The sequence below is a fragment of the Oreochromis aureus genome, linkage group 11, assembly GCF_013358895.1.
Source record: "Oreochromis aureus strain Israel breed Guangdong linkage group 11, ZZ_aureus, whole genome shotgun sequence".
NCBI classification, from domain to species: Eukaryota; Metazoa; Chordata; class Actinopteri; order Cichliformes; family Cichlidae; genus Oreochromis; species Oreochromis aureus.
The window spans coordinates 7,756,282-7,782,289 of NC_052952.1; the positions used below are offsets into that span (position 1 = coordinate 7,756,282).

General features: G+C 39.2%; 1 protein-coding gene across 2 annotated transcripts in view; it reads left to right on the forward strand.

Moving 5' to 3' along the window:
- Positions 1 to 14,817, forward strand: part of LOC116329818 (MDM2 binding protein) — a 34,425-nt gene extending 19,608 nt beyond the window's left edge. Inside the window, exons 13-24 of one of the 2 annotated variants that reach the window (XM_031751917.2) lie at positions 1,601 to 1,717; positions 4,571 to 4,714; positions 7,598 to 7,691; positions 7,795 to 7,953; positions 8,438 to 8,533; positions 8,637 to 8,900; positions 9,013 to 9,170; positions 11,583 to 11,695; positions 12,870 to 12,983; positions 14,330 to 14,395; positions 14,473 to 14,528; positions 14,706 to 14,817. In XM_031751917.2, coding sequence (XP_031607777.1) covers positions 1,601 to 1,717; positions 4,571 to 4,714; positions 7,598 to 7,691; positions 7,795 to 7,953; positions 8,438 to 8,533; positions 8,637 to 8,900; positions 9,013 to 9,170; positions 11,583 to 11,695; positions 12,870 to 12,983; positions 14,330 to 14,395; positions 14,473 to 14,511 — 1,364 coding nt within the window. In that variant the 3' untranslated portion in view covers positions 14,512 to 14,528; positions 14,706 to 14,817. The remainder of the gene's footprint in view (positions 1 to 1,600; positions 1,718 to 4,570; positions 4,715 to 7,597; positions 7,692 to 7,794; positions 7,954 to 8,437; positions 8,534 to 8,636; positions 8,901 to 9,012; positions 9,171 to 11,582; positions 11,696 to 12,869; positions 12,984 to 14,329; positions 14,396 to 14,472; positions 14,529 to 14,705) is intronic. The other variant, XM_031751926.2, reaches the window with a different exon arrangement.
- The last annotated feature ends 11,191 nt before the right edge of the window (positions 14,818 to 26,008 follow it).

The following is a 26,008-nucleotide window of genomic DNA, read 5'->3' on the forward strand; positions in this document are numbered from 1 at the left end:
AACATTGGGAATGGTATTTTGGGTATAGTAAGTGTGATTGTAAAAAGGGTTTTAAGCAAACTTACTTGACCCTGTGAGTTCTGTGTCACAGCTTCAACTAAACAAGTGGTCCAACTGAAATAAAAAGTTAATTTTATGTCCCCTTCAGGTCTCTCCTGCCCCTTTGGGGAAGTTTTGTTCAACTGTAATCACATTTAAAGAGCACTTCAGTATTTTCCCAATATTTGTACTTTTGGAAGTTCTAACAGCAATTTGTTATCTGCCATATTTTTTATTTTTTTTTTATTTTAAAAAGCCCTTCAAGTGTCCTTTTCTCTTAAAGCGGCTCCTCAGCTTGATTGGAGTAGAAGCCCACAGAAGGTTTGAGGTGGTTATTGTTCATCGCATTAGGCTGTACTGGAAGCTTATAGTCTTTAACACTGCTGCCCATTCAAGTGCCAGAGATTTTCTTTATCATAGCTTGTGTCGTCTTTTTTTGCCTCCATTTGTTTCTTCACTGCACCAATCTGCCTTCATCACATTGAACTGTTTCGCTTGTTCTCTTGATGCTTTCACTATTTCATTAATTTTTTTATATAAAGGAGAGAGACCAATAGAGAAATAGGCGTGAGGACTGACGTGATGCAGAGATCATTTACTGTGTGGACTTTCAGGCTATAAATAACCAGATGGATGAACAAGTATGAAAATAAAAATATACTTTTTGCGTAAACGAAAAAGATCCTCTTCTCGTAAAAGTCCTTCATCATTCTCGGGCTTTAAGTGTGATTCAAGAGACCTGCTATGATGTTTCCTCTCGAGAGCTCCCGTTGTTGTTAACATTTTATGCAACCTTCAGGGGACATTTTCCTTTACTTTAGATACTTTTAAATGCAGAGCAACACTATAAAAGATGCCCTGACTGCTTCAATGACACAGCATAGTTTGAATGAAAATACAAGTATCCATATATACACCTGAAGGACATGCACATGAACAAAATCGTGAAATTCTAATTATGCGCCTTGTCATAGACCAGAAAAATCATTCAAACAGAGTTGCAAATTTAATTAAGGAAACATATGTTCGCTGCAAAATATTGGAGCACTAACCCAACTACTTGTTTCCAATGCTTTATGATGTCTACAAGATGAAGCATTGTCTGCTTTAAACCATTTGTCACATGTTGCATGCACAGGAAGATTAGACAAAATACTCTTTGTTTTGCAAATGGATGTTTTGTCTTCTATTGTATCTTATAAATCATATCGTGACTCTGCAGGTTCGTCTTTTGTCACAACTGCAATAAGTCCTCCAGGATGACAGTACTGTACTACTCATCACACAAATTTGCAGTATAATTATGACACAGCTAAAAACATTTGTTGAGAAAAGTTGCTTGAGAAACACTGGATCCCACAACCCCATCACCCAGCTCCGACGAATCTTTCATTAGTCCTTCGCTGCCTGTATCTTGTCATCATTAAAACGGCATGGCCTGAGTTTCCAAGTTTTCTGTCAACTTTTTGTGGAAAATCTGTCGAGTGTCCCCGCAAACAAGAGAAATATCAGCCGTCCTACTGATTTATTTAAAGATGTCATCTATTGTTTTTCTGCTTAGCAGGAGCTGCTGCAGGTAACATCCTCCACTCTCTGCCATGTCTGCAAGGAGACTACCTGCTGAGGAGAGAGAGAAGAGTGAGCCAGGTTCAGAAACTGGCACTTCAAGAATATCTTAGTAAGTACAGCTTTTAAAGAGTTGGAATATGCTGTAGTTCTGGATCATTCCATATAAAATCGGTTGAAACTGGACTAAAGTTCCCACCTGATCCCTCAGAATCAGCTGATTAGAATCAACTTATTTGATTAAGCCACACAACACTTTGCTTTCACTCTGTGTATGAGCATTTTTATGCAAGTGATTTGAAATTTGACACTTTGTAAGTTGCCTTTTTTTCAGCATTTGTGATCCCTTATACCTTCTATACAAGAGGTAGCTACATTACATTTTCAGGGATATAAGACATGTTAAAAAAATGCAGTCAAATCTCTCAAATTGAAAACAAACCGCTTTTTTCCCCTTTTCCACAACAGTTGTCTCTGTGTCCAGCTTTTACTTCAGTATCAGATAGTTTCAGTAGCAAAACTGCACCAGTTTAATGTCCATGGTGTAGAGTAACAGAAAGAACTGGCACATTAGACTGGTACATTTATCTGTTCTCTGAAAATTCAGCACCTAAAACTTCAAAAAGTGCATTTTGGGTAAACTTTAAAGTTTCAAAAATGCTGGGTAAAAATAAGAGTACTTAAAAAATTCCAAATTTCAACCCACTCTCATGCCTGCTGGATTCATTGGATATGCTTAAGTCATTGTTTAAAAAAAACAAAAACAAAATCTGCTTCTGTGGGGTTTGGGTGGGAGGCACGTTTGTTAGTGGAATGACCCAGAAAGTGAAAACTGCAGACGTGAATATCAGATACATTATGACAGCAAATGGTTGCACACTGTTGTAGACTGACACATTTCAGCACCTCTCACTGATTCCTTTGCGCATTTATGAATTGCTAGCTTGCTAATATATGATAATAACAGAGATTAGCCCTCAGCACAACACCGTGAGCTCAGTTGGAGATGTCAGTCAAAAGTTTGCAACCCTCAAGCAGGAAAAAGGAAGCAACATCTTGCAGAGTAGGGACTGGATTTGGGAATTTTATGGAAATATTTTTAACATGCAAGAAGAAACGTGATGTATCTTATCTTTTTGAATACCGCTTGAAAATTGATGCGTATTACAGCCTGGTGGTTTTCAAGCTGCAGTTTATATTCAAGTCTTTCCACAGTTGACCTTTTAACCTTTTATATCAAGTCTAATAACTTATTTTATTTATTTATATTTTGTATTCTTTTTGCTTTTATTAGTGTAGAGTCACATGGAATAGAAAGTTGAGATTGGTTTTCAGGATAAAGAGCAATTTCAGAGAGATGTGTTGGCCTTGGTGGCTAATACTTACCTTAGGTCAGTGGACCAGTACTTGAATGGCCTTTTTATGCTCTAACTAAGCACTCAAAGCACTATTTACTTTATACACTCATTCACCTAATCACACACATTCATACAAGTGCTTTTTTTTGATGCCCGAGCATCTTGTCTAACATTAGCTCACACACTATAATGATGCATCAAGGACAACTAAAGGTTCGGTATCTTGTCCAACACTTTAATATTCCTAGAGGCCATTTTCTATTGGTAGATGACTGTCTCTACCTCCTGAACCAAACGTGTGTGAACTAGCTTTAAGGACTAGAAAATGTCTCTATATTTTCTATAAATATGTGTATATATTGTTTTTTTGTTACTCCTGCACAGTTGACATGGAGCACCCATAATTTATTTGTACATGTACAATGACAATAAAGGCCCATTCTATTCTGTTCAAATAAATAAGTTGTTTAAAACTAATGAAATCAAAATATTCACGTACCATACTTAGTTACTGAGCATGTAGGGTTTTTTTCTACCTGCAGGTTGAGAAAAAATAAGTTTATGGGAGCCCTTACTGTTTGACTGATGATATAAATTTGATGTAATGGACTTAAGAGGCTTATTAGCTGTGGAGTCCACTTAGAGCATCCCAAACTGTCGTCAGTTCTAAGTCTCAGTTCTCTCTAGCCCTCAGCACAGGCTGGTGCATTGAAAGACTCTTGAAATATCATTATTTTACAGACATACATAATGTCCCCTCGGCAGGCAAAGATAGTGAAACGCCAGCAGAGTGGAGCCAGATTAAAGGAAGTGGAGTGAAATTCATCAGGCTCGAGAAAAAGCAGTAGGGCTATTCTTTGAAAAGGCCATGAGCAGAGTGTAGAGTCCTGACAGACCACAGGCCTTAATGAAATTCATCGCAATTTATTCTGACTTGGCACTAAATTGGGGAAAAGGCATGTCCGTGTAAGTTGCTAAAAGTTAGTTGTAGTGTGGGAAGTTTTAATGATTATTGTGAAGTCTGTGCGTGTGTGTGTAATGGCACAATTGTGGGTCTGTCTTTTTCTCTTGATGTGTGTGGAATGAATTTGCAAGCTAACACATGTTTGCGCCAAGGATTTTGAGGATTTATCTTTCTGTTTTTTGTTTTTCTGAACTGGATCTCTCTGTCTCAACCATAAAACCTCAAAAATTCCAGGTACACCCATTTTAACAATCTGTTGTTTAAGACAAGTAATCTGAAGTACAATGAGCTGGATAATGAGCTTTTTGAATAAAAGTTTAGCAAGTATTTTCTAATAATATACATGTATTTTTACAATAATTATGTTTCACACATTTTTAAATAAACCTTTTATAAAGCTCAACTTAGACTAAGTTGTTTTTAGGGAGATAAAAATAGCCACTTACTATTTTATGTACCCAGTGGAGCTTTCAAATAAAATGAGTACATTCCTGTTTTGGAGGAGAATCAATCACCAAACCGCTCGTTATGCAACATTAAGACTGATGCCAGATTTTTACACCAGTTGTGAGTTTGCCAGCGCGATAAAAACTAAATCTGAAATGTTGCCAGAGTCAAAACCTACCTCTGTTTCTGTGTCTAGAAAAGAAAGGAGCAGCATCGATACCTGTCAATGACCTGAAGGTCATTCTGAATCTGGCCAGGGAGAATTATCTGAAGAAGGCCGACTCCACTCTGCCCACTGCTGCTGCCTGTCTGACAGACAATCAGGCCTCAAAAAGCTCAGGTATGTACTAAGAAAACAAGACAATATTGTGTTTGGGGTTTTTTGCTCTCTCTGCACAGCTATAGTAGGCTGGTCAAGTTTTCTAATATGCACACAATTAAACACATACAGTACAATGCACATGCCACTTCTTCTACACAATCCCCTCATGTGAAATTCTCTGCAGCTTCAGTGATGAATATAGCTCGAGTTTGCTGAGCCGGTGTTAACACTCGCAGAACGAACAAAACTGATGGTGGTTCAAACATTTGCTATAATGGCACGAACTGTTCCTCAGAGATCATCAATATTCACTACATGTGCTTTTATAAGATGGCATTTCTTGGAAATAACACAAGCTGATAATTTGCAAATAAAGTGTTAGCAATAAAGTAAATTCTAGCTTGCAGCTACAGCTATGTGCGCACAGTGCTGGTTTTAAATATATAGCTGTGGGGCTAATAGAGCCACATGTGAAGCAGTTTTTAAGTCATAAATGAGGCAATATTATTTTGGAATTATGTTTACTGTCTCTGCACAGCATCTTTTTATTATTAGATTTTATATTTATCCATAATTGTATATTAACTCATTAGGCTAAACATCAATAGAAGACCATCTTTGCAGCAGAACTGCCACTACTTCATTAAAACAGCATGGCCTTCATATTAAAGTGTATTTTCTGAATTTGATATTCTACCATATACTTAACTTTAGTGCGGGGTGGGGAACTCCAGGCCTCAAGCGCCGTGTCCTGCAGGTTTTAGATATCACCTGGCTCAACACACCTGAATCAAATGATTAGTTCATTACCAGGCCTCTGGAGAACTTCAAGACATGCTAAGGAGGTAATTTTGATTTAAATCAGCTGTGCTGGATCAAGGACACATGTAAAACCTGCAGGACACCGGCCCTTGAGGCCTGGAGTTCTCCCACCACTGCTTTAGTGGTCCTGGGCCTTTTACATAAAAATCTTGAATTTTGTTAAGTGTGAACCAGGAAGGTTCAGAATCACAAGAGATGATATGGTGGTGGTGTAGACAGTCTTAAGTGCAAATCACTCTGTTTTGCCTGTGATCCTTATTTTTTATTTTTTGGGGATTGGAATGTCTTTTCCTGCAATCCATTAGATACGTCTGCTCTGTTTGTGTGTCTACATCGCCTAAAGGAGTGAATGACTTTGTGTGGGCTGTCAAAGTGCTAGCAGAAGGCTTAGGTTTATACATACAACACACTTTGATCCATAGGCTATCACTTTGCATGAAACACCCGCATCTCATCAGAGAACCTGCTGTATCCACATGTATCACATTTCTGTCTGTCTTGATATAACATGCAGTCCTGTCCCTACACAAAAAAGCTGAGCTGCTTTTATTTTGGATCCTCAGAATTGATCTGTTCCGAAACCCGACTGCTGAGAGTTTAGTGTGTTTAACTAGCATCAAATGAAAGTTTATTTATTATTTGCAGTCCATTGTGTACTTAGTGACAAAGGGCACTGTAGGTTTAATTATTCATGTTGTAAAAGATGATGATTTTGGAGATTGCTTATATTATGTAGTTAGTTCATCTAATATACCCTTTATTACGTTAATGCAAACATCTAATCAGTGGCAGCAATTCACTGCAGTCATGCTCTAAACAAAACATACAGGTCAAGATAAACTGCTGACGTTTAAACTGAACATCAGAATGAGGGGGAAAGGTGATTTAAGTGACTTTGAAAGTGGCGTAGTTGTTGGTGCCTGATAGGCTGGTCTGAGTATTTCTGAAACTGCTGATCTGCGCGGAATTTCCCACACAACCATCTCGAGTTTGTGCGACAGCTCTCTGGGTGAAAAGGCCTTGTTGATGTCACACAGCCAGCTGTGTTACTATCAGGTGCTTCAAGCTGATAGTAAGTCAAACAACCGCTCATTATAGCCAGAGTATGCAGGAGAGCATCTCTGAACACACAACATATCAACATCGCTGTAGAAGACCACAGTGCGTCCCACTCATGTCAGCTATGAACAGGAACCACAATTTGCAGGCGCTCACCAAAATATGAAGACTGGAAAAGCATTGCCTCATTTTATGAGTCTCAATTATTTGCTGCAACATTCAAATGGTGGAGTCAGAATTTGGGATAAATATGAAAGCATAGATCCAGCCTGCCTTGCATCAATGGTTCAGGCTGGTGGTGGTACAGATTTGTCCCCGGATGAGCATTGTTTAAATTTCAGACCTCGAGTATTGTTGCCGACCATGTCCACCCCTTTATGACCACAGTGTGCCCATCTTCTGATGGCTACTGCCAGCACAACAATGCATACATAACAGTCATCAGCTCTCAGTCCAGTAGAGCTCTTATGGGATGTGGAGGAACAGGACTTTTGCAACATGTATGTGTAGCTGACAAACCTGCAGTAACTGTCTGGTCTGTGAGGAATGTTTCCAGCACCTTGTTGAATCTATGCCATGAAGAATTAAGGCAGTTCTGAAAGCAAAAGGAAGTCCAACCCCATACTAGCATCCTAATACCTGATAAAGTGGCTGGTGAGTGTATAAAGCCGCCTGTGTAATGTTACTGATTTGTTTTTTCCTGCAACGCCAACTTTATTCTCCATTAGGAGCAGTGAATGCTCATTCATCAACATTTGAAAGTGATGGATAACTCCCGCTTCTTACTACTGTGTGCTCTCGCTTCTGGGTTGAGCAGAGACAAACACTACTGTAGCATCTGATTCCAAGTCTAACAGCTGACTTTCTATTCAAATCTTGCTGGTAAAGTGGGAGGAGAGTGTACCTTTGTGTCCATTATTGTGTGCCATAAAACCACTCTTAAAATAATCTTAAAACACCTCCCTAATGATGGATGTTTTGAATTGATGTAAACAGGATGGCTTGTTGTGTTTATTTTAGGTTTTCAGATCATTTCTCAGCTGCCGTCTGACTGGCCTGAGAGAAGTGTCCTGCATAATGTGGAAAACTTGCAGAAGAGACGCCAGAAGAGAAGGTATAAGGGATGGGATCTCTGTATATGGCTCATTCTGAACTGTTAAAATGTCTGATCTTCTCATTTTATTATGTTCTGTTGTGTTTTCGTGACTGTGCCTTAGATTTGGTCTGTTAGGTCCAGGCTCTAGTGACAGTCTGCTGGGTCCTAAAGACGGTCAGAGAGGCTCTTCTACTTTACTTGATGCCAAAGAACTTCTGAAACACTTCACGTCTGATGGTCTGCCTGCGGGGGAGCTACAGCCGCTGGCCATTAACAGAGGGTGGGATCATTTTTTCAGATTTCAAATAGCGCCTCACCAGTTTCACTGCATTAAGCTGTTAAATTCATAAATATGTACACACTATAGTTTTTTTTCTTTGGCAGATTTTCAGATTTACAGCTGAAACGCATACACACACTGTAGCCTGGCATCTGCTCCAGTTATATGTATTTATTCCTGGGATGGATCTACATGACACACACTAAACGAAGCCATAATTAGGATTTGATTATAATCATTAACCTTCTACAGTGAGCTTACAACCCTTGGAGGAAGATTGTTGAGCTGAATCAAAAAATACTGGAGCAGAGCAGTAATGAGTTAGTGTTAATAAAGGCTGTGTCAGACCAAACTCTGTGTGTAGAGAGGCAGACTTGTTCATGTGGTTTAATGAAGACGATATTAAATTGAGAAGCAAGACAAATAACAGTTTCTCTCTTTTTGTCTTTCTATGCCTCGCATTCTTCGCTTTTTTTTTTTCCAGTAACAATGCCTTCCAGTTGTCACAAGACCTTTCTCCCAGGAGAATCTGCAAACTGCCTTTCAGCAAAGCCTCAGCCTCCCATTATCACGGCATAGAGTACGTTTCTCTAAAGTATATTGACTGTTCAGCTATGTTAAAACTGTGAAAGCTTCTTTTTCTTAGATTTACTTTTTATAAATAATTTTTTTTCTTTGTGTAGGTTCTGTCTGGATAACCAGCGGTCTTTAGATCGAGACCAGGCTTTTGTACGGCTCCAATCTCGTCTGATTCGGTATGAGACCCAAACCACCTGCTCCAAGGAACCGTGCGCCCTCCCCTTTGCCCTCAGCCCCGCTCCCTCACCAGCTGTGATGTCAGAACCAGGAAGCGTGCCTGATGGCGAGACTCTGCTGAACAATGATGTAGCACGACTCAAGCGCAGGTCCTGGGAAGCAGACATTGTTGGAGGCTATCCTCACAAGAGGTATGATGATATATGTCCCCCCTGGTTTGCAGCTACGTGGTGATATTATAAAATTAAGGATGGATGGCGAGGAGCTTTAAAGAGTTTTTATCCATCTGTCTGATTGATCCAGGCTGGCAAAGTCCGAGAGCAGTGACTCCCTCTGTTCTCAGAGTAGCAGCAGCAGCGGGACACATCCTGCCATTCGGTCTCTACGACGACAACCAAGCAGGTCGCAGTCCACCTCCTCTGTAAACAGTTCCTCCTCTTCAGCCACAAGACCGACATCAGGTAAAGCGAAAAAAGTGACTCTCGCATGGGAAGGAACACTTGGGACTGTGTTAGGATCAGATAAGTCGGTTAAATTAACAGGTGGTTTTTTTTAGTGTCTCCTACTAATCGGAAGATCGGTGGTTCAATCTCTGGCTTCTCCAACTTGCGTGCTTTTCCCAGTGTTCTTGGCCAACATCCTGAACCCTGAGCTGCGTGTGATGGAGTATGGAATATGAGCGTGTGTTTAAATATGCTTAGCCATAGAAAAAAAGCACTTGTATGAATGAGACTAACAAGAAAACACTTTGAGTTGAAAAGTGTTATATAAGTACCAGTCCATTTATGATACAGTTAGCAGTGTTGTTCTTGCTCATGGAAAGAAGATCAGGGTAAAAATGACCACACCAGTAAAAGATCTTAAGTTTTTAGATCTAATGTTATCTAAGACTTAGTGGCCCAGCAAACTTACATGGCTGTTTACATTTTTTTCCAACCTGTGCTTTGGTTACTGTTGGATAATGTTATTGTGGGAATTACACATAGCTGTAAAGGTGGGTTAATGTGGTAGGGCTCTAGCAAATTAATAGAATTAATAGAATCAGTTTATTTACTGTCTGTATGGTAGCACTTCATCTTTATTATCTACGTGCATACTTGTTTCTTTCATGAACTTTATAGTTTTGTATTTTCTAATTAGGTTTTGTTTTTATTTCATTTGATTTTATTGTTTGAAAATGTTAAGTTTTAGTGTAGTTCTTGATAATTTGTAGACGTTAATTTTAATAAACACATCCATCAATGCCTCATTTTGTAATTATTATTTAAATACCAAAATTATGATATTTTATTTTTATTTTCTTTAGGTTCACAAAATTGCTTATTAATTTTTATTTTTTTCATAAGTCAAATTTTCTTTGTAGTTAATTAAATAATTTTTTTTAACATTTAGTTATAGTTAACTATAATAGCCTTGGTTCAACAGGTTCCTATACCTGTTGTTCTTTGTTATTGACTTGTTTCCTCTATTTTATTTTCATAATACAGGAGGTGCAGAATTATTAGGAGTATTTTGTCCACATCATCCTCTTCATGCATGTTGTCTTACTCCAAGCTGTATAGGCTTGAAAGCCTACTACCAATTAAGCATATTAGGTGATGTGCATCTCTGTAATGAGAAGGGGTGTGGTCTAATGACATCAACACCCTATATCATGCATAATTATTAGGCAACTTCCTTTCCTTTGGCAAAACAAAGAAGGACTTGACAGGCTCAGAAAAGTCAAAAATAGTGAGATATCTTGCAGAGGGATGCAGCAGTCTTAAAATTGCAAAGCTTCAGCGTGTTGAGTCAACAGGGTCGCAAGAAGCGTGTGGAAAAACCAAGCGCAAAATAACTGCCCATGAACTGAGAAAAGTCAAGCGTGCAGCTGCCAAGATGCCACTTGCCACCAGTTTGGCCATATTTCAGAGCTGCAACATCACTGGAGTGCCCAAAAGCACAAGGTGTGCAATACTCAGAGACATGGCCAAGGTAAGAAAGGCTGAAAGACGACCACCACTGAACAAAGCTGAAACGTCAAGGTTTCAAGACTGATTTTTCTAAGGTTTTATGGAATAAATGGGCCAGACATCTGGATTGGTAAAGGGCAGAGAGCTCCAGTCCCATCAATGCCTCATCAGGTAGGAGCTGTAATACTGGTTTTTAGTAAACTGGTTTGGTATCATCAAAGATGAGATACTTTTCAGGTTGAGGAAGTCAAGCTCAACTCCCAGATATTTCACCTTCTTCAAGCAGTGGTACATAGTCTGCATCCTTCAAGAAAACATATTTTCATTTAGGACAATGTCCATCACACGCGCGTCCAAGTACTCCACAGCGTGCTGGCAAGAAAGGGTATAAAAAGAAAAAATTGACATGGCCTCCTTGTTCACCTGATCTGAACCCCATTTTTCCATCATCAAATGTGAAATTTTCTTTGAAGTTAGTACACCTCTTAAATAATGTTGATGGTGAACAGATCAAAACAGTGATAGAAACTATGGATAGCAGGCTTTTGAGTGTCCTTGCAAAGAAAGGTGGCTATATTGGTCGCTGACTTGTTTTTGTTTGTTTTTGAATGTCAGAAATGTATATTTGTGGTTTCACTGGTAAAAATAAATAATTGAAATATTTGTTGTTATGCACAGTTGTTGCACACACAGATATCCCCCTAAAATAGCTAAAACTAAAAACAAACTAAAACTACTCCAAAAACATTCAGCTTTGATATTAATGAGTTTTTGGGTTCATTGAGAACATGGTTGTTGTTTTAATAAAATTATTCCAAAATACAACTTGCCTAATAATTCTGCACTCCCTGTATGACTTTTACTGTGTTGACTTTAGTGCCTTATTGTTTAATAATTTCTCTTATTTGCACTTCTTTACAGGCTTGGCGACTCTCGCTTGTGTTGACAGACCTAAATGTCAACAGCAGAAGATGCATCAAGGACACAGCGAGGACAAACCTGCCAAAGAGTCACGCTCCCAGAAACATAACAGGGTGAGAGCATTTGTGTATCTTATTTTTATTCTTATAAAACAATAAAATGATGACACATTTTTAAACAGAATATTTCTTAAAGATGTAATAATGAGAAAAAATGTAACCAGAGACATAGACTCGGTTGTTTGTGTATTTCAAGTATGCTGCCAAGTTTTAATGAGCAGAGCTTACCTTAATAAGCCACAATTTTCCTGTAATATCGACCCATTTAGCAATAAACCCATTTGTTTACTTGTACAAAAATCTTAAGTAAATATGCAATTCGCCTAATTGCCACCTGGCCTACACAGATGGTGATAGATAAACACACGACAAACTGGGAGAGTTTTTCTATTACAGAGGAGAACTGTGCAGCAGCTCTAGCAAAGATAAATGTGTAATATTTTCCATGCAATCATTGTGAATGTGTGGGCTGCATCACAATGTTGTGGCAGAACCACTTTAACAACTATACTGTTATCGTATCACCTGCTGCCTACATTCTCACACACACACACACACACACACACACATTTTTCTCTCTCATCTTTTACTTCTATGTGCTGCATGCAGACACCATAACACATTAATGGACACATGCACATATATAATTGAACACACACACCTACCTCGTCACAGTTTAGTTTGTTCCACCTACAGCAAGCAGTCTGACCTTGACTTGTTCTAATTCTGATTACTATGCAAACACACTTATCATCCAAATCCAAGCATAGGAAAGAACAGTTGGCCCTGTTGAAAAATAATGATAGCAGTTTATTCAGGACAGAGATTAAAAGCTGTCTTTCGACTCCTCTCATGAGACTGAATGGTACCAATGATTTCTCACAATAATTTATGGTGTTTACTCAGAACAGTTGTTGTGACAAGATTAAAGGCAGGATCTGTTTCTTTCATGAATGTGTTTGTTTTATTTTTTTCATCCTGTCGCCATTAGCGGTGAAATATTTGCATGTTTGCTCCTCCATGCTGCGAATGTAAAATCGTGCAAGGACGTCCCCCAAAGTCGAGACATTTTGACACCCCTCGGTTTTCTAAAAAGGGAGCTGTGCTAAATTTAGTTTCTCTGAACCAGGCTTGCGTTAGGTGGTTAGGGAATAAACAGAACTAGATTTAATGTTTTTGCTTGTACTAATACAAAAGTGTGTCTATCTTGTCTTGTCTGTGTCCTCAGATGTTGCAGGAGGTAGTAGCTAAAACACTCAAACACCATGGGATCACTGCTGAGCATGATTGCTTTGAGGCTTGCAGCAAAAGACTGTTTGATATCTCGAAATTTTATCTCAAGGTTTGTCTTTTTACTGCCCTCTCAGAGTCAATGTTGTGCTTTTGTTTGACACTTTCATTATTTGTACTTGTTTTGTTTTGTATCCTTCTTACAAATTATGCCAGTAACTGGAACCTTTAGAAAGCCTTTTTTTCCCACTACTCACTTTTCAATTTCTTTGTTCTTCCTTGTGTTTCTTATTCATCTGCTTTTGTTTCACAGTGTACTCAGATCCTTTACTTAAATAGCTATAAATCGATGTTAATTTCAAGATTTTCTGCCTTTTTGTTCGGCACTACAGGGAACCTAAGTTTACAGTGCTGTGTAAAAGTCTTGAGCTACCCCTCATTTCTTTATATTTTGCTTCCAGTGAGCCAGTTTTTCTTAAAGCAATAATTCTCCAGGCTTTCAAAGGTTTTCTTTGGCCATTTGGCTGCTTTTTCACTCACTTTCAGTCCAGTCCTTTCTGACAATTTTCAGAGTGATTTTTTTTGTTTGTTAAGCCACTTCACGCTGACCTATGAATCATTAAAGCGTTAAAAAAATCCCCTGACTTCATGGATGAACAAGTGTTGTCTACATATAACAGAAAACTTGACAAAGAACCAATTTTAAATTGTATTTTTAAATACTTTGTTACTAGCAGCCTGTCACAAACACGTAATGTGTTCCCATTTCTTTACTCAAATCTAAAAAAAGAGAAAAATGCCAAAGAGAGCAGTTTGACAGGCATAAAATATTATTTTTGCACTAACAAGCTGATTCCTAAAGAGCTATTGGCTGAAAATATGGCATATCTCAACATGTCTTACTGTTTGTCCTTAAAAAAACTGAGGAAACTGAGGAAGTGGAGGACAAAAGAAGAGACCTAAAAACAGGTTCTCCAAGACATCTCATTAAGAAACAGGAAACGAATCCAGCAAAGACCTAACAGATGCATCTGGCCCTTCATTTGATCCGTCTACTGTTCACTGAAGCCTCATCAGAAATGGTCTCAGTGGAAGGCTGCCTGTCAAGAAAGCCATTCATAACAAAGGGAAAAAGGGAGAAAAGGCTGAGGTATTCCAAATCACACAAGAACTGGACTGAAAATCAGTGGCAACAGGTTTTACAGAGTGAGGAATCCAAACTAGACATTTTGGGTCAATTCGTCAACAAATATGTTCAGAGGAGGTCAGGAGAGAGATCCAACAGTGAGTGTTTACAGCACAGAGAAGGCTCTGTCATGGTTTGAGGCTACATTTCAGCCAGTGGTGTTGGAGATTTTGTCATAATAATGGTATTATGAACTCAGAAAAATACAGTTTTTAATCCACCATGCAGTACCAGCTGGAAATTATCTGAGTTTTGTTGATGCTTGTTCCCAGGATCTGAAGACATCTCGGGGTCTGCATGATGAGATGAGGAAGGCAGCAAGCAGCAATGTTAAGCAGGTAATGCTACAAACATTAGTGTCTCTCTGGTTTAGTTTTGCTAGTCACACGTTTATAATCACATTTTTCTGTTGCAGGTCATTGACTGGGTATTGGAGAAGACCTCAAAACAATAAAGATGATAATAAATCAGGTTGGTTAGAAGAATTTGGCTCAAAAAGTCCATTTTCTGTGGTGTCTTTTTTTTTTAAACATTCATGAGAACATTTGGACTTTCTAAGCCTTTCCAAATTGGTTCTCTAATTGTTACATTAAGTCTGTTTTAATCAACTTAATCCTTTATTTAATTTGGTTTTCCTTCATTTTTCAGGATCCCCTATAGCAGCCTGTCGTTTTAAGCTTTTGTTTGTGCCTGGTTTTGTGCTCATCCACCCTCATATACTCCTGCTGCTCCAGAGCCAAGAACAGAAAAACACTCATATCTACATACACATACACTCTGCTCCTCCTGCATTTGCCGAGAAGCCTCAAGGGCTTTGGATGCTGGCTTCAGGATGAAGATGTCTTTTCTCTGTAGCAGTTTTCTAAGCACCACTGCTTTTTTTGTTCTAAATTACAGTTGTTGTTAAGTTGTTAATTTGCCTTTATGAATGTACACATTTTTTGTTTTGTATTTTCCTGTTTATAATGTTAATAAATGCATTTGATCGTATTTTGGGAGCACTTTAACCCCCAGGCAAGACACTGTGTCTGTGTGAAAACTAAACACTAAGCTTTGCAGTTTGCGTTGTCTTCTACAAAGATGATGATGATGATGATGATGGTGATGTCCCATTCTGGATGGTAGCTGTTGTGCAGATGACGAAAACAAAACCAACAGCAGTGCAGCAAAATATGCTGTGCTAATTATAACTGACAGTCCAGCTTGTACTGGTTTGGTTTGATTTCAAACACATCAGGAAAATACTGCTACAATTTCACCATCCTTATAAAGAAAACTATTCACAGCCAGCTTTTCACAACTGGTACCACAATTACTTTTTCCCCCCAAAGAGAAGCTGACCGCAGGTTTCTGATTCCCAACTTAACATGCAAAACAGCTTTTTCTGTGATGATTTTTGTCTGGGTATTACTTTATCTGGTGGATCAAGATGACTAAACACAGTTTTATTACTGTGCACGAGAAGCAGACTCCTGCTAGGCCAAATATGGTGTGGAAGGCTCATGTACTGTTACAGAAATAATTTGATCAAGTTGTTTGGACTCAGAGGCACTCTGGTGAAAAGCAAATAGCATATCAGTACCAAATCATCATAATTTGGGCTAGTTTTGGAGCCAAAGGACCTGAGCACTTTGCAGTTATTGAGTCGACCACGATATCAGGTGGGGTCACCTGTCTGACAGCTGAAGCTTGGCTGAAATTGGATCATGCAACAGGACAATGTTATAACAGAATGGCTGAAAGAGAAAAATCAAGGTGTCGCAATGATCCAAACCTCAATGAACTAAATTATTGATATAAAGAAAATAATTTGGTTAAAAATTCTTCCACAGTGATCTGATACATACAGATCTCATACAGAAAGTGATTACTTCAAGTTATTGCTGCTGAAGGTGGTTCTACAAGCTACAGATTTATGAGTTATTTGCAGTCCTGTAAAGATTTCTTTTTCAGGACTACATTTTTCCAGTTTTAACTGACCCACAATCCACTGCCTGGAAGACTGATTGAAAATGATTAAACAGACAGTACTGTGAGAAACGGTGGTGAGCCTGAGACAATGCTATCATTGCCATAATTCAACAGAAAAATGCAGTCAAGTAGCACTTATTTCAGCACCACCTGGTACCCTATCAACACCAGTGCACTGAGTTTCATATCAATGAGATATTCTGTGCATATGTTTGTGGGAACAGAATGAGTGTGGGACCATCAGTATGTATGAGGACTACGAGTATCAACTAGTACATGTAGATGATACATTTGTATTATCTACATGTACTAGTTGTGCGTGGATCAAGAAAAAAAAAGATAACAGTTTACGCCATCCCTCCTACATCTGCGTCACACAAGCTGTGTGGAGGAAAAATGACCAGAAAAGGAAAATACTTTGTAGCTGTGCAGAGAACGAGGCATTAAATACTGACTCTTATCGTTAGTCCTTGGGATTAAGTGATAAGGGAAGCTTGGCCTAGACTCCCAGTATGAAGACCAAAACCTGTTCTCTTGTACATATTTATGCCACAAGATGATGTCAGATATTTTTCAAAGAGGACAGAAACAAAACTGAATTTCTCTGAAGCAAAAACTCCACTGCCAGATATTATATCTTCAACATCTAATGTATTGCTGTGGTCTTGGTTTTGATTTTGGGACTATAAATGATTTACAGGCTTGTTCTGTGGGAACATTAAATGAGGGTAGCAAAGATTAAATGAGTTGGCCATCTGTTGTTGCAACATATAAAATAAATATTTTTAATGGCCATGGGATGTTCTCGTTCCAGGAACTTCAAAGTGAAAGTAAAGAAGAAAGATGTGAAAAAATAGGCTGAAGCAGATTTATGGAAAAAGAGGGATGAGAGGTCTGGTTACTTGTAAATGGTGTAATATTAAAATAACCTGCAGTATAAATTATTTTGGCCCTCCACTGTTAATGTGCAAGTGAAATGTTGCAAATTATGAGCTAAATCTGACCCAACACCCAGCACCAATTTCCTAATAGGCAAGTCTATGATAATCCATCTTTTCAACAAAATAATCAGCACAAAATACTTCCTTTGCTTTTGTTTAAATTAAAAAATATCCTGTGATGAATGTGTAAGTGACCTTAGCTTGCTGTGAAAAGAACAGTTTTTCCAGTGATTGAATAGCTTGTAGACCCACCTTTATCAGCAATAACTTGATAAACTCTCACAGTTCATTGAGGTTTGCAAGCATTTGTTTATGCACAGCTCGCTTAAGGTCACGACGCAGCATTTCAGTCAGGTTGATGTCTGGACTTTGACTGGCCATTGCAACAACTTGATTCATTCTTTCTTTTTTCTGTCACATCATTGAATGAATCAGTGAATGATCTGTCATGAACTTTTCCATATAATAATGACTGCAAGGTGCCCAGGTACTGTGGCTGCAAAGCAAGCCCAAGCCATCACCCCTCCACCACCATGCTGACACTTGGTATGATATGTTATTTATTTTTTACCATATGTGCTGTGCATTATGGCTGAACATCTCCCCTTTGGTCGTGTCTGTTGCAAGGACATTTTTCCAAAAGTCTTGTGGTCAGATGCAATTCTGCAAACTTAAGCTGTGCTGCATTGTTCTGTTTAGAGAACAAATACTTTCTTCTGGTAACCCTTCCAAACAAATCGTACTTCTTCAGCCTTTCACTAATTGTGGCATCATGAACTGTAACATTTACCATGCTAACAGAGGTGTCTAGAGTTTGAGTGGCTCTTGAGCTTTTTGTAGTTTCTCTGAGCATTACATGGTTTGACCTTGGGGTGAATTTGCTTGGACGGCCACTCCTGGGAAGATTGTGGCATTGTGTTAACACAAACATCTGACTGCTCCAGAACAGCAAATGGCCAAAACTTCTGCCTTTATAAAAGTGTTCCCACTTGCTGATGACTAATGAAGTGCACTTGGTTACTACTTACCGTCTTAAATCATGTGAAAGCAGTAAATGTTGAAATACTATGAAGTACTGTGAAACAGGGGCGTAATTTCCAGGGGGGTTAGGGGGGTTATGACCCCCCCAATAATCAGACCCAGCCAATATAACTTCCCCAATAAAATTATGAATTATCTTGCATAAATAGGCTGTTGATTTTCTTTACTCATTTCAGTTATTACCAGCAGAATAGTTGCATGTTTAATCATCTGGTAATTTACCCAGATTTATTTATTTATTTAGACAGAGATCTTGACCCCCCCAATGTTCAGCACAAAGTTACGCCCATGCTGTGAGAATAATAAAAAAGTAATTCAACATAAAAAACATGTGACTGTAAATTACACACAGTGCAGTGGATCTGTGGTTTTGTTTCTGGGTAGGGTTACGTTGGCATGGAAGTTTGGTTTATAGGAGATGATTTGAAGTTTTGGTCTGCACCTCTAAACCCTATAGCTAGAAAAACTGAGCTGCTGCTTCATGGTTGTTGAATGCTAGGAGGGTGAAAGACTGAGTTCCTTTACAATGTTTTTGACACGCCTTTTTACATCAAATACCCTGTTGGCTCAGCTGAAAAACCTGAGATATTAAGAAAATCAGAAAACTGAAATTTATGGGCGAGTTATATTTTTTTTTAATCAGGTTTGGCTGGTAATTCTGTAGTTATTTTAGATAATGCTTCAAAATAATGGCACAAATAAATCACTGAATGCACATCAATATGGCTGCCAATTTTGGAGTCCTGCTTCGAGTGTGCTGTTGCACAGTACCTGGTAAACTTTATAAACTTCTACACTGCGACAGAAGGATTTGTTTGACCTGCATGAAAATCACCCAAGTGAGGAATGATTCTCTGTACCTGTAGCTGAACTGTTATGTGAAAGAAAACGGGTCGCAAGAGAAACCGGCTGACATGGCTTGACTTGTACATTTTATAGAGCAGTAATTAGTGAAGAAGAGACCATAAAAGGCCACAGTGACAGTCACAGTGTTTGTGTGTCAGTAGAAGTAGGTGGCTGATTTTAAATGGGTGCATCAGTGTGTGACAGCGCTCATTTCCCTGGCAAAAACAGCAATTTAAAAATGCATTTCACCAGATGTTTTATGAGACTTGATGGAAGCGAGGTGCCATTAGCTGAAATTACAATCTTGATTGTGTCCACTCTGCACAGCCAGACATAATCTGTACCAAAACAGTACTGGAGTAGACCGACCATGACCAGACATCTTAATGCTATAAATGACAGACGGCTGAAAGACGTCTATTTTTAAAGGATGCGCTTGACAGAGAAAAAGTGGGATAGTCAGAGAATTGAAGAAAGTAGGCAGGAATAAAGTGAGGCAGTAAAGGCAACGGAAAAGGCTTGTTGTGAGTTGTATGTGAGGCTGGACTCTAAGGAAGGAGAAAAGAACTTGAATGGATTGACTATACAAAGAGATTGAGCTAGAGACGATGTGCAGTAGGTTAGTATGGTTAAGGATAGAGCAGTATGGTTTCATACTAAGAGAGATCTACAGATGTGATGTTTGCTTTGACAGTGTTGATGGAGAATACAGAGGTCAGAAGGAGCTGCACTCCACTCTGTGTGGATCTAGAGAAAGCGTATGATAACGTGCCAAGAGAGGAACTATGGTACTGTATATGTATGAAGACAGTGGTAGGAGTGACAGGTGGGTCAAGATGGTGGTGGGAATACATCTGGGATTAGCTCTGAGCCCCTTCTAATTTGTAGTGGTGATGGACAGGTTGACAGGTGGGGTCAGCCAAGATTCTCTGTGGACTGTGATGTTTGTAGACGACATTATGACCTGTAGTGAGAGTAGGGGGAAGGTGAAAGAAAGCCTGGAGTTGTGGAGGTATGCTCTGGAGAGATGAGGAATGAAAGCCAGTAGAAGCAAGACACAATACATGTATGTGACAGTGAGGATGCAAAGAGTAGAGGTAGTGAGGGTACATGAGTTTAAGTTACTGGCATCATTCTTCCTACAGATAGTCCATTAGTGAGGTGAAGAAGAGAGTGCAGGCAGGGTGGAGCAGGTGAAGATGAGTGTCAGTTGATTTGTGACAGAAGGATAGTCACAAGAGTGAAAGGGAAGGTTTATAAGGTGTTAGTGAGACCTGCTATGATGGTTTGTAGACATATGCTATTTCAATTTTCATTGGAAGTGACCAGAATGGATAAGATAAAAAATGAGTGCCTCAGGGCGACAGCTCAGGTTGAGCAAAGTAAGAGATGTTGAAATAGTTTGGACACGTGCAGCACTGGTAGGAAAGAGCAAGATTCATGGATGTAGTGAAGGAGGATATGCAGAGGATCAGCTTAGATGGAACAGATGATCTCCTGTGGTGAAGTTAAAGGGAGCAAGCTGGAAGAAAAAGCTGAAAGACATCTCTTTTGCTTAATCGTCTTTAGAATATGAATTATTTGACATTCGATAAACATCACTAAAACCTGCTCTGTATTCAAGATGAGAAGTAGGTGTCTGACTGATGGGTCTAATGAAAGAGGCCTTCAGAAGAGTCCGATTGATGTTCGCTGAGACTAAAACCAATCAGGCACCTTTTATCAGGCGAAACTTAAAAAAAACATAAAACAAGTTTTATGTCTCAGTTTTTCAGTTTCTATCTCAGCAGGATTATCATCATCATTAGTAAAGGCCACAGACTATGTTAAAAGGAAAACAAGTCTGAAATCGTCAAGAAAAGGGAGGAGGGTCAAGGAGGTTTAATTTAAGAATGACCGTCTTTGACCTTATGAATTGCGGCTCCATTATTCTACAGCCAGAAGTGTATTTCTAAATATTTAATGTAGTTTTTATACTGTGAATTTTCTGGTTAAATTTCAATGGGATTGTTGCTGCTGTTGGTCTGTCACTGCGATCAGTTTACACCAATAAGCGTCAACATCAAAGTCGCCTCCCTAATAATGTGTTGTTTTAACAAAAGAGCCCTGACGCACTGGGGCATGGACTCCACAAGACCTCTGAAAGTGTCCTCTTGTTTTGAGTCTGTGCTTTGGTTCACTCACCCCCTCCCCCTTGTTTTTTTTTCTTTTTTTTTTCCTAAGTGTATTGTCCTGCTGGAGTAGGATGCTGTTTAAAAAAAAAAAGAAAAAAGTCTTTATGAATGTTTAAAAAAAAAAAAAAAAAAAAAAGCCTGGAAAAGATGATATTGCAAAACCATTAGCGAATAGTTGCATATTCACGCATTTGGCTGACGTGCACTAGCATCTGCATTTCTTTTAGGTTCGTCTCCTGAAGAAAATATCTAGCTCCAAAGTCTCTGTATCTGTAACACAAAACACTTACATTACACATCATGATTTAATTACATTGCTGATATGAAGATATTCACTGGTGCTGCTTTAAAGCACAGCAGTTATATATATTTCCAGATTAGGAACTGCTCCCAAAGCCTCTTTTTTGACAAATATTACTGCACTCAGTCTTGTCTTTGTCACAAAAAGAGTTTAATGATTTGCTTTTTAATGTTCTGCCTGCAGGTGTACCTGTGTTTGCTCTGTGCCTCAGCTCAAATGTTTTTTTCCCCCCCTATCTTTTATAGAGCCTGCACCCCTTCCTCTTGTTAACATACACATTTTGACTATAATACTGACAAATGAGCAAAATAGAGCTGGGCATGCCTCCTCTGGGTCGTTGGCATGGATTTTGCATGCACCCCGTGCATCATTGAGTTCCCTGATTGTCCACAGGATATCTTGTTACAAGCACAGGTTCAGCTGAAGTAGCCCTCTGGGAATAAAATGATATAATGACACAACACAATGTTTACGTGTAGTTTGAAGTAGACGGGATTATCACTGCATCAAACCCCCGTTGGTTCTATTTTTGTGACAGCGTGCTGTACCTTTGGGATCCATTGGAGTGCTCAAGAAAGCAAAGTACACACTTATCCTGTGCTTCTGTGCAGGTTTATGGTACAGAGGAGAACACAGAGCGTCCAGTGTGTGTGTGTGTGTGTGTGTGTGTGTGTGTGTGTGTGTGTGTGTGTGTGTGTGTGTGTGTGTGTGTGTGTGTGTGTGTGTGTGTTTGCATGCGATAGAGATAGTGTGCATTCTGGGGCACTTGGCTGTGGCATCCTGAAACACTACTTTGTCTCACTCACGTGCATCCCTTCATCACCCCACATCCTTTTTTGTTTGTCATCACGTTCCCAGAGACTGGCACTTTGCACTGCGTATCATATTTGAACTTGGAGAGAAAGGGGGCGGGTAGATGGAGTGTCTCTCCTTTGCTGCCAAAAACAGTGAAAGGTTGTGTACAGTCAGTGGGAGTACATAGTTTCATGAGTTGAGGGCGTGCATGTGTATAGGTTACATGGAGGCGGATGTTTTTGCAGTAGCAGACCTTGAAGAAGAGCCCTCCTTAAGAGAGAGGGTCACAGCAGCATTACCTCACAAACATGCTCTCTATCTGTCTGATGCTGACAGACGGTATGGTTTCCTGTGTTTGTGGACAGGATGTGCATGTTGTTGAGAAGGTTACTCATCCTCCTCTGGTCTATTTACAGATAATAATAGGGAGAGGGTGAGGAGATGACCCAGTTTTTCTTCTCTTGCAAATGCCTACAAAGTGTTCTTTTGTCTCACAGCCATTCTTGCACTGCCTCATTTAAAGCACATCAGTAACCAGATTCAGAGTCCTTGAGTTATCAGTTCTGATATAACTTTAGTAGGAAACTAGCCCGAAAAATGATATTTTAAAGCCAGCAGGGAAAGTAAGAAGAAATAAAACTTATATTGTCAAGATTTTGATTAGAGAAGGGTTGCTGTTCACTTTATGGTCATTAAAATACAACATTCCTCAGATTGATCTGTGACCAGGTTCCTGCCTTTTCTGGCATCAAGGTCACACAGCACCCAGTACCGATGTCTGTCCCTGTGGATCGTGGATCTAAGGAGCAGCAAAACAATATTGTTGCTGGTGTAAACTGTGCAGGTCGAGCCCAAGCAGTCCCCCTCTCAGATCTGGCTCTAGGACATGGATGCAGTTTCACTTTTCTGGATATGGCATTACAACTCCTACTTTTTGTAAACCTGGAGACAACAAACCTATGATCCACCAGTGCTATGGTTAAAGGAAATATAGAAACTTATTTGGGGCATTTTAACAGCATATGGTTTAAAAAAACATAAACATCCAGCAGATGTGATTTTGACCCTATTACTGTTGTCTAATGCAGTCTGACAAATGTACAAAGCAGTAATGTCCTTAGGGACTCAATAACTCATCACACACACACACACTCATCAGGATGTGAGATAGGAGCTCCTGTTGAGGTACTTCTTAGTAATGAAAGCATTGAGAATTCCACTGAGCGCAATCCCATCCTTCACGTCGCACTTGAGGATCACCTTCAACAGTTCAATACATCCCCTTCCCCTGACAGCCTTTGTGACATTATTGCATATAGCTTACAAAAAATTGGTAAAATACTACCGTAGTCAATTCTTCAGCCTAAATCAAAAGCCACTTTACACCTGTTTAATCCTGGAATGATTAAGTATTTATTGCTGCAGAGAGAACATGACTAAAATATGGAGAAATCAGACATTTTTTTAGAGCACTCAGGACTTCTGCCCAGTGCATATGAGATAGTCAGGACACAGATTTACGAGGTGCATTACAAGTGCTACAAACAAAGATACACAAGTAAGTTTTATGGTGGCATCATGTCTTAATCTACGTTGTAATTTTTTATCTTTGCTTTTAGAAATAGTTTGAAGTTTTGATAGCAATTGATATCCAGTACTGAGGCCTGAAGGGAAGCATCACACAAACACTAAACCAATCACCAGTTAGAAACTTTCCATAAAATTTTAAGTTGTTAAACTTTTAGAAATTTTGAATCATGATGACTCTTATTATGGGAGCTTCTAAAGACAAAGCAGCAACGACAGTCAGCCCTGCCAGCTGTTTTATAGGACACCTGGAAAAGTGTTTTTAAAGTAGAGTAGTAGTAAAGTTTTGGAGTCTATTAATAATAATAATAATAATAATAATAATGATGAGGTCATCACGACTTGTTTAAAAAACAGACTCACCTCTGTTTTCTATAAAATTAATGTAGACCAGAGAACTACTTGAATGTCTTATCAACTATCAGGCTGGTCACAGGTTCCTTTCTGTCGTATTTTTCAGCAACAGAAGTTTTTTGTTTTTCCCTTATTTCACAAATAAAAATTTGCCATGGCATGTAAAAGCGTACCGCGTATGTGGCCGGTCTATAGCCACACCCATAAAATATGATTAGGTGGACCAGCGATCTCCATCTCGACCACTGTATTCAAGATGATGGGACGACTTGGTGGCTTCCACAAACCACAAACCCGCTCACTTTGCATTTTTTTTGTTTATGAGAACACATTAATCTGTTGAAAGACATAATTACACACTAATGACTGTATATTTCTAAGTAAAAGATTATAATTTTCTATGAAATAAACTAAAAAGATGCCTGACTGTACCTTTAAAAAAGAGAAAATATTACAATGACATTTGAATGACTTTAAATGAATGCTAATTTTGCATTACGCATGCTGTTAATGTAAACAAGGATTACTTTGCAAACACATTTGTCATATCAACTTAACATTGTGATAATGTAATGTGGTTACCTTCAAGTGTTATCTGCAACTTAAATGCATAGTGATTCAAGGGCACAGACTGTCTGGAGCCTCATGCTGTAGTAAAGGCAACAAAGTATAAACTGCACTGTGACATTCATGAAGCCACCATGACAGATTTAGTGTACCTTCACTTGTAAACTTGGGTTGTTCTTTTTTTTACTATAGTAGTTAAATAAGAATAAAATATTTTAGTTGAGTTTGTTCAGTTAGAGAATGTGCAAGTGGGTGTGTGTATGATAGAAAGGGGCCTGTCCATCACACACACACACACACACACACACAAAACTCTTGCAGGTCATCCCATGAATCGAAGCGAAACATACTGTCTATTCAAGTATTCTGCTGTCTGGATCACACCATTCGTAGTCTGTACCTCTGGACCATGACTTTTCAGCATTACATGCCATTCAGCCTGACTCTACTTCTTTTATGTTACTAAAGTAAGGACCCGTATAAAAGTTTAAGTTTCAATCCAGAGATCCAGAGATTTCACCTCATAAATGTATAAGTCGATTATTGACTTTAGCCTTTTGCGTGCCTTCTTTTCTTCATCCTACATGCCCCGTTCTGTTCCGCCAGCAATTCTGATTCCAACTCACACAAAACATACAGCAGATTTGCAGGTTACACTCTTGCATGCAGCCAAATGCAAATACATGCAAACACGCACGCGTAAGCGAACGCAGGACCTGTGAGGACCTGCCACAGTTGAGGAATGCAACAAGAGGCTCAGCCAAGAGAAAAGCTATTCATTCAGAGCCCCTTCACGCCCCCTCCACCCACACACGCATTAAAAACACACACAAAAAAAACAAGTTTAGCGGAATGCGTTTGCATGCTGCTGAGAGAGGTAGCCACTGAGTGTACAGAAACAACTTTGGGCAGCTCTCACACACAAACAGACACACAGTTTATGACTGATTGCTAATTGATTTGGCACTTTTCCAAGCCCTTAAAATGAAAAGCTGAAAGCTTCACTCAATACGGTCCATTCTCTCACTCTCCCTCCGCGAGAAGGCTGGGCACACGCAAGCCTTCACGTTTCTGTGGTTTGGTGCGTGCACAAAATTTCAACATAAACGGTCCGTTTGTGTGCGTTTTCAGGTATTAAGCTTGCCACAAACACAGCCTTGTGCGCGTCTCAGTGGGAAAGCTGACCTGTGGAGAAGTGATTTTCTTTCATATGATGCAACCGTTACTATCTGTAGACGTTTGGTGTCCTGCTGAGAGTCTGACTTCTGAGCTCAATATCGGCTCGAACAGAAGGGGAACGCAGATAAACACAAGGAGCTTTGGAGAGGTGGGAAAATTTACTGGCAAAGGATGTCGGCTAGTAAACAATGTTGA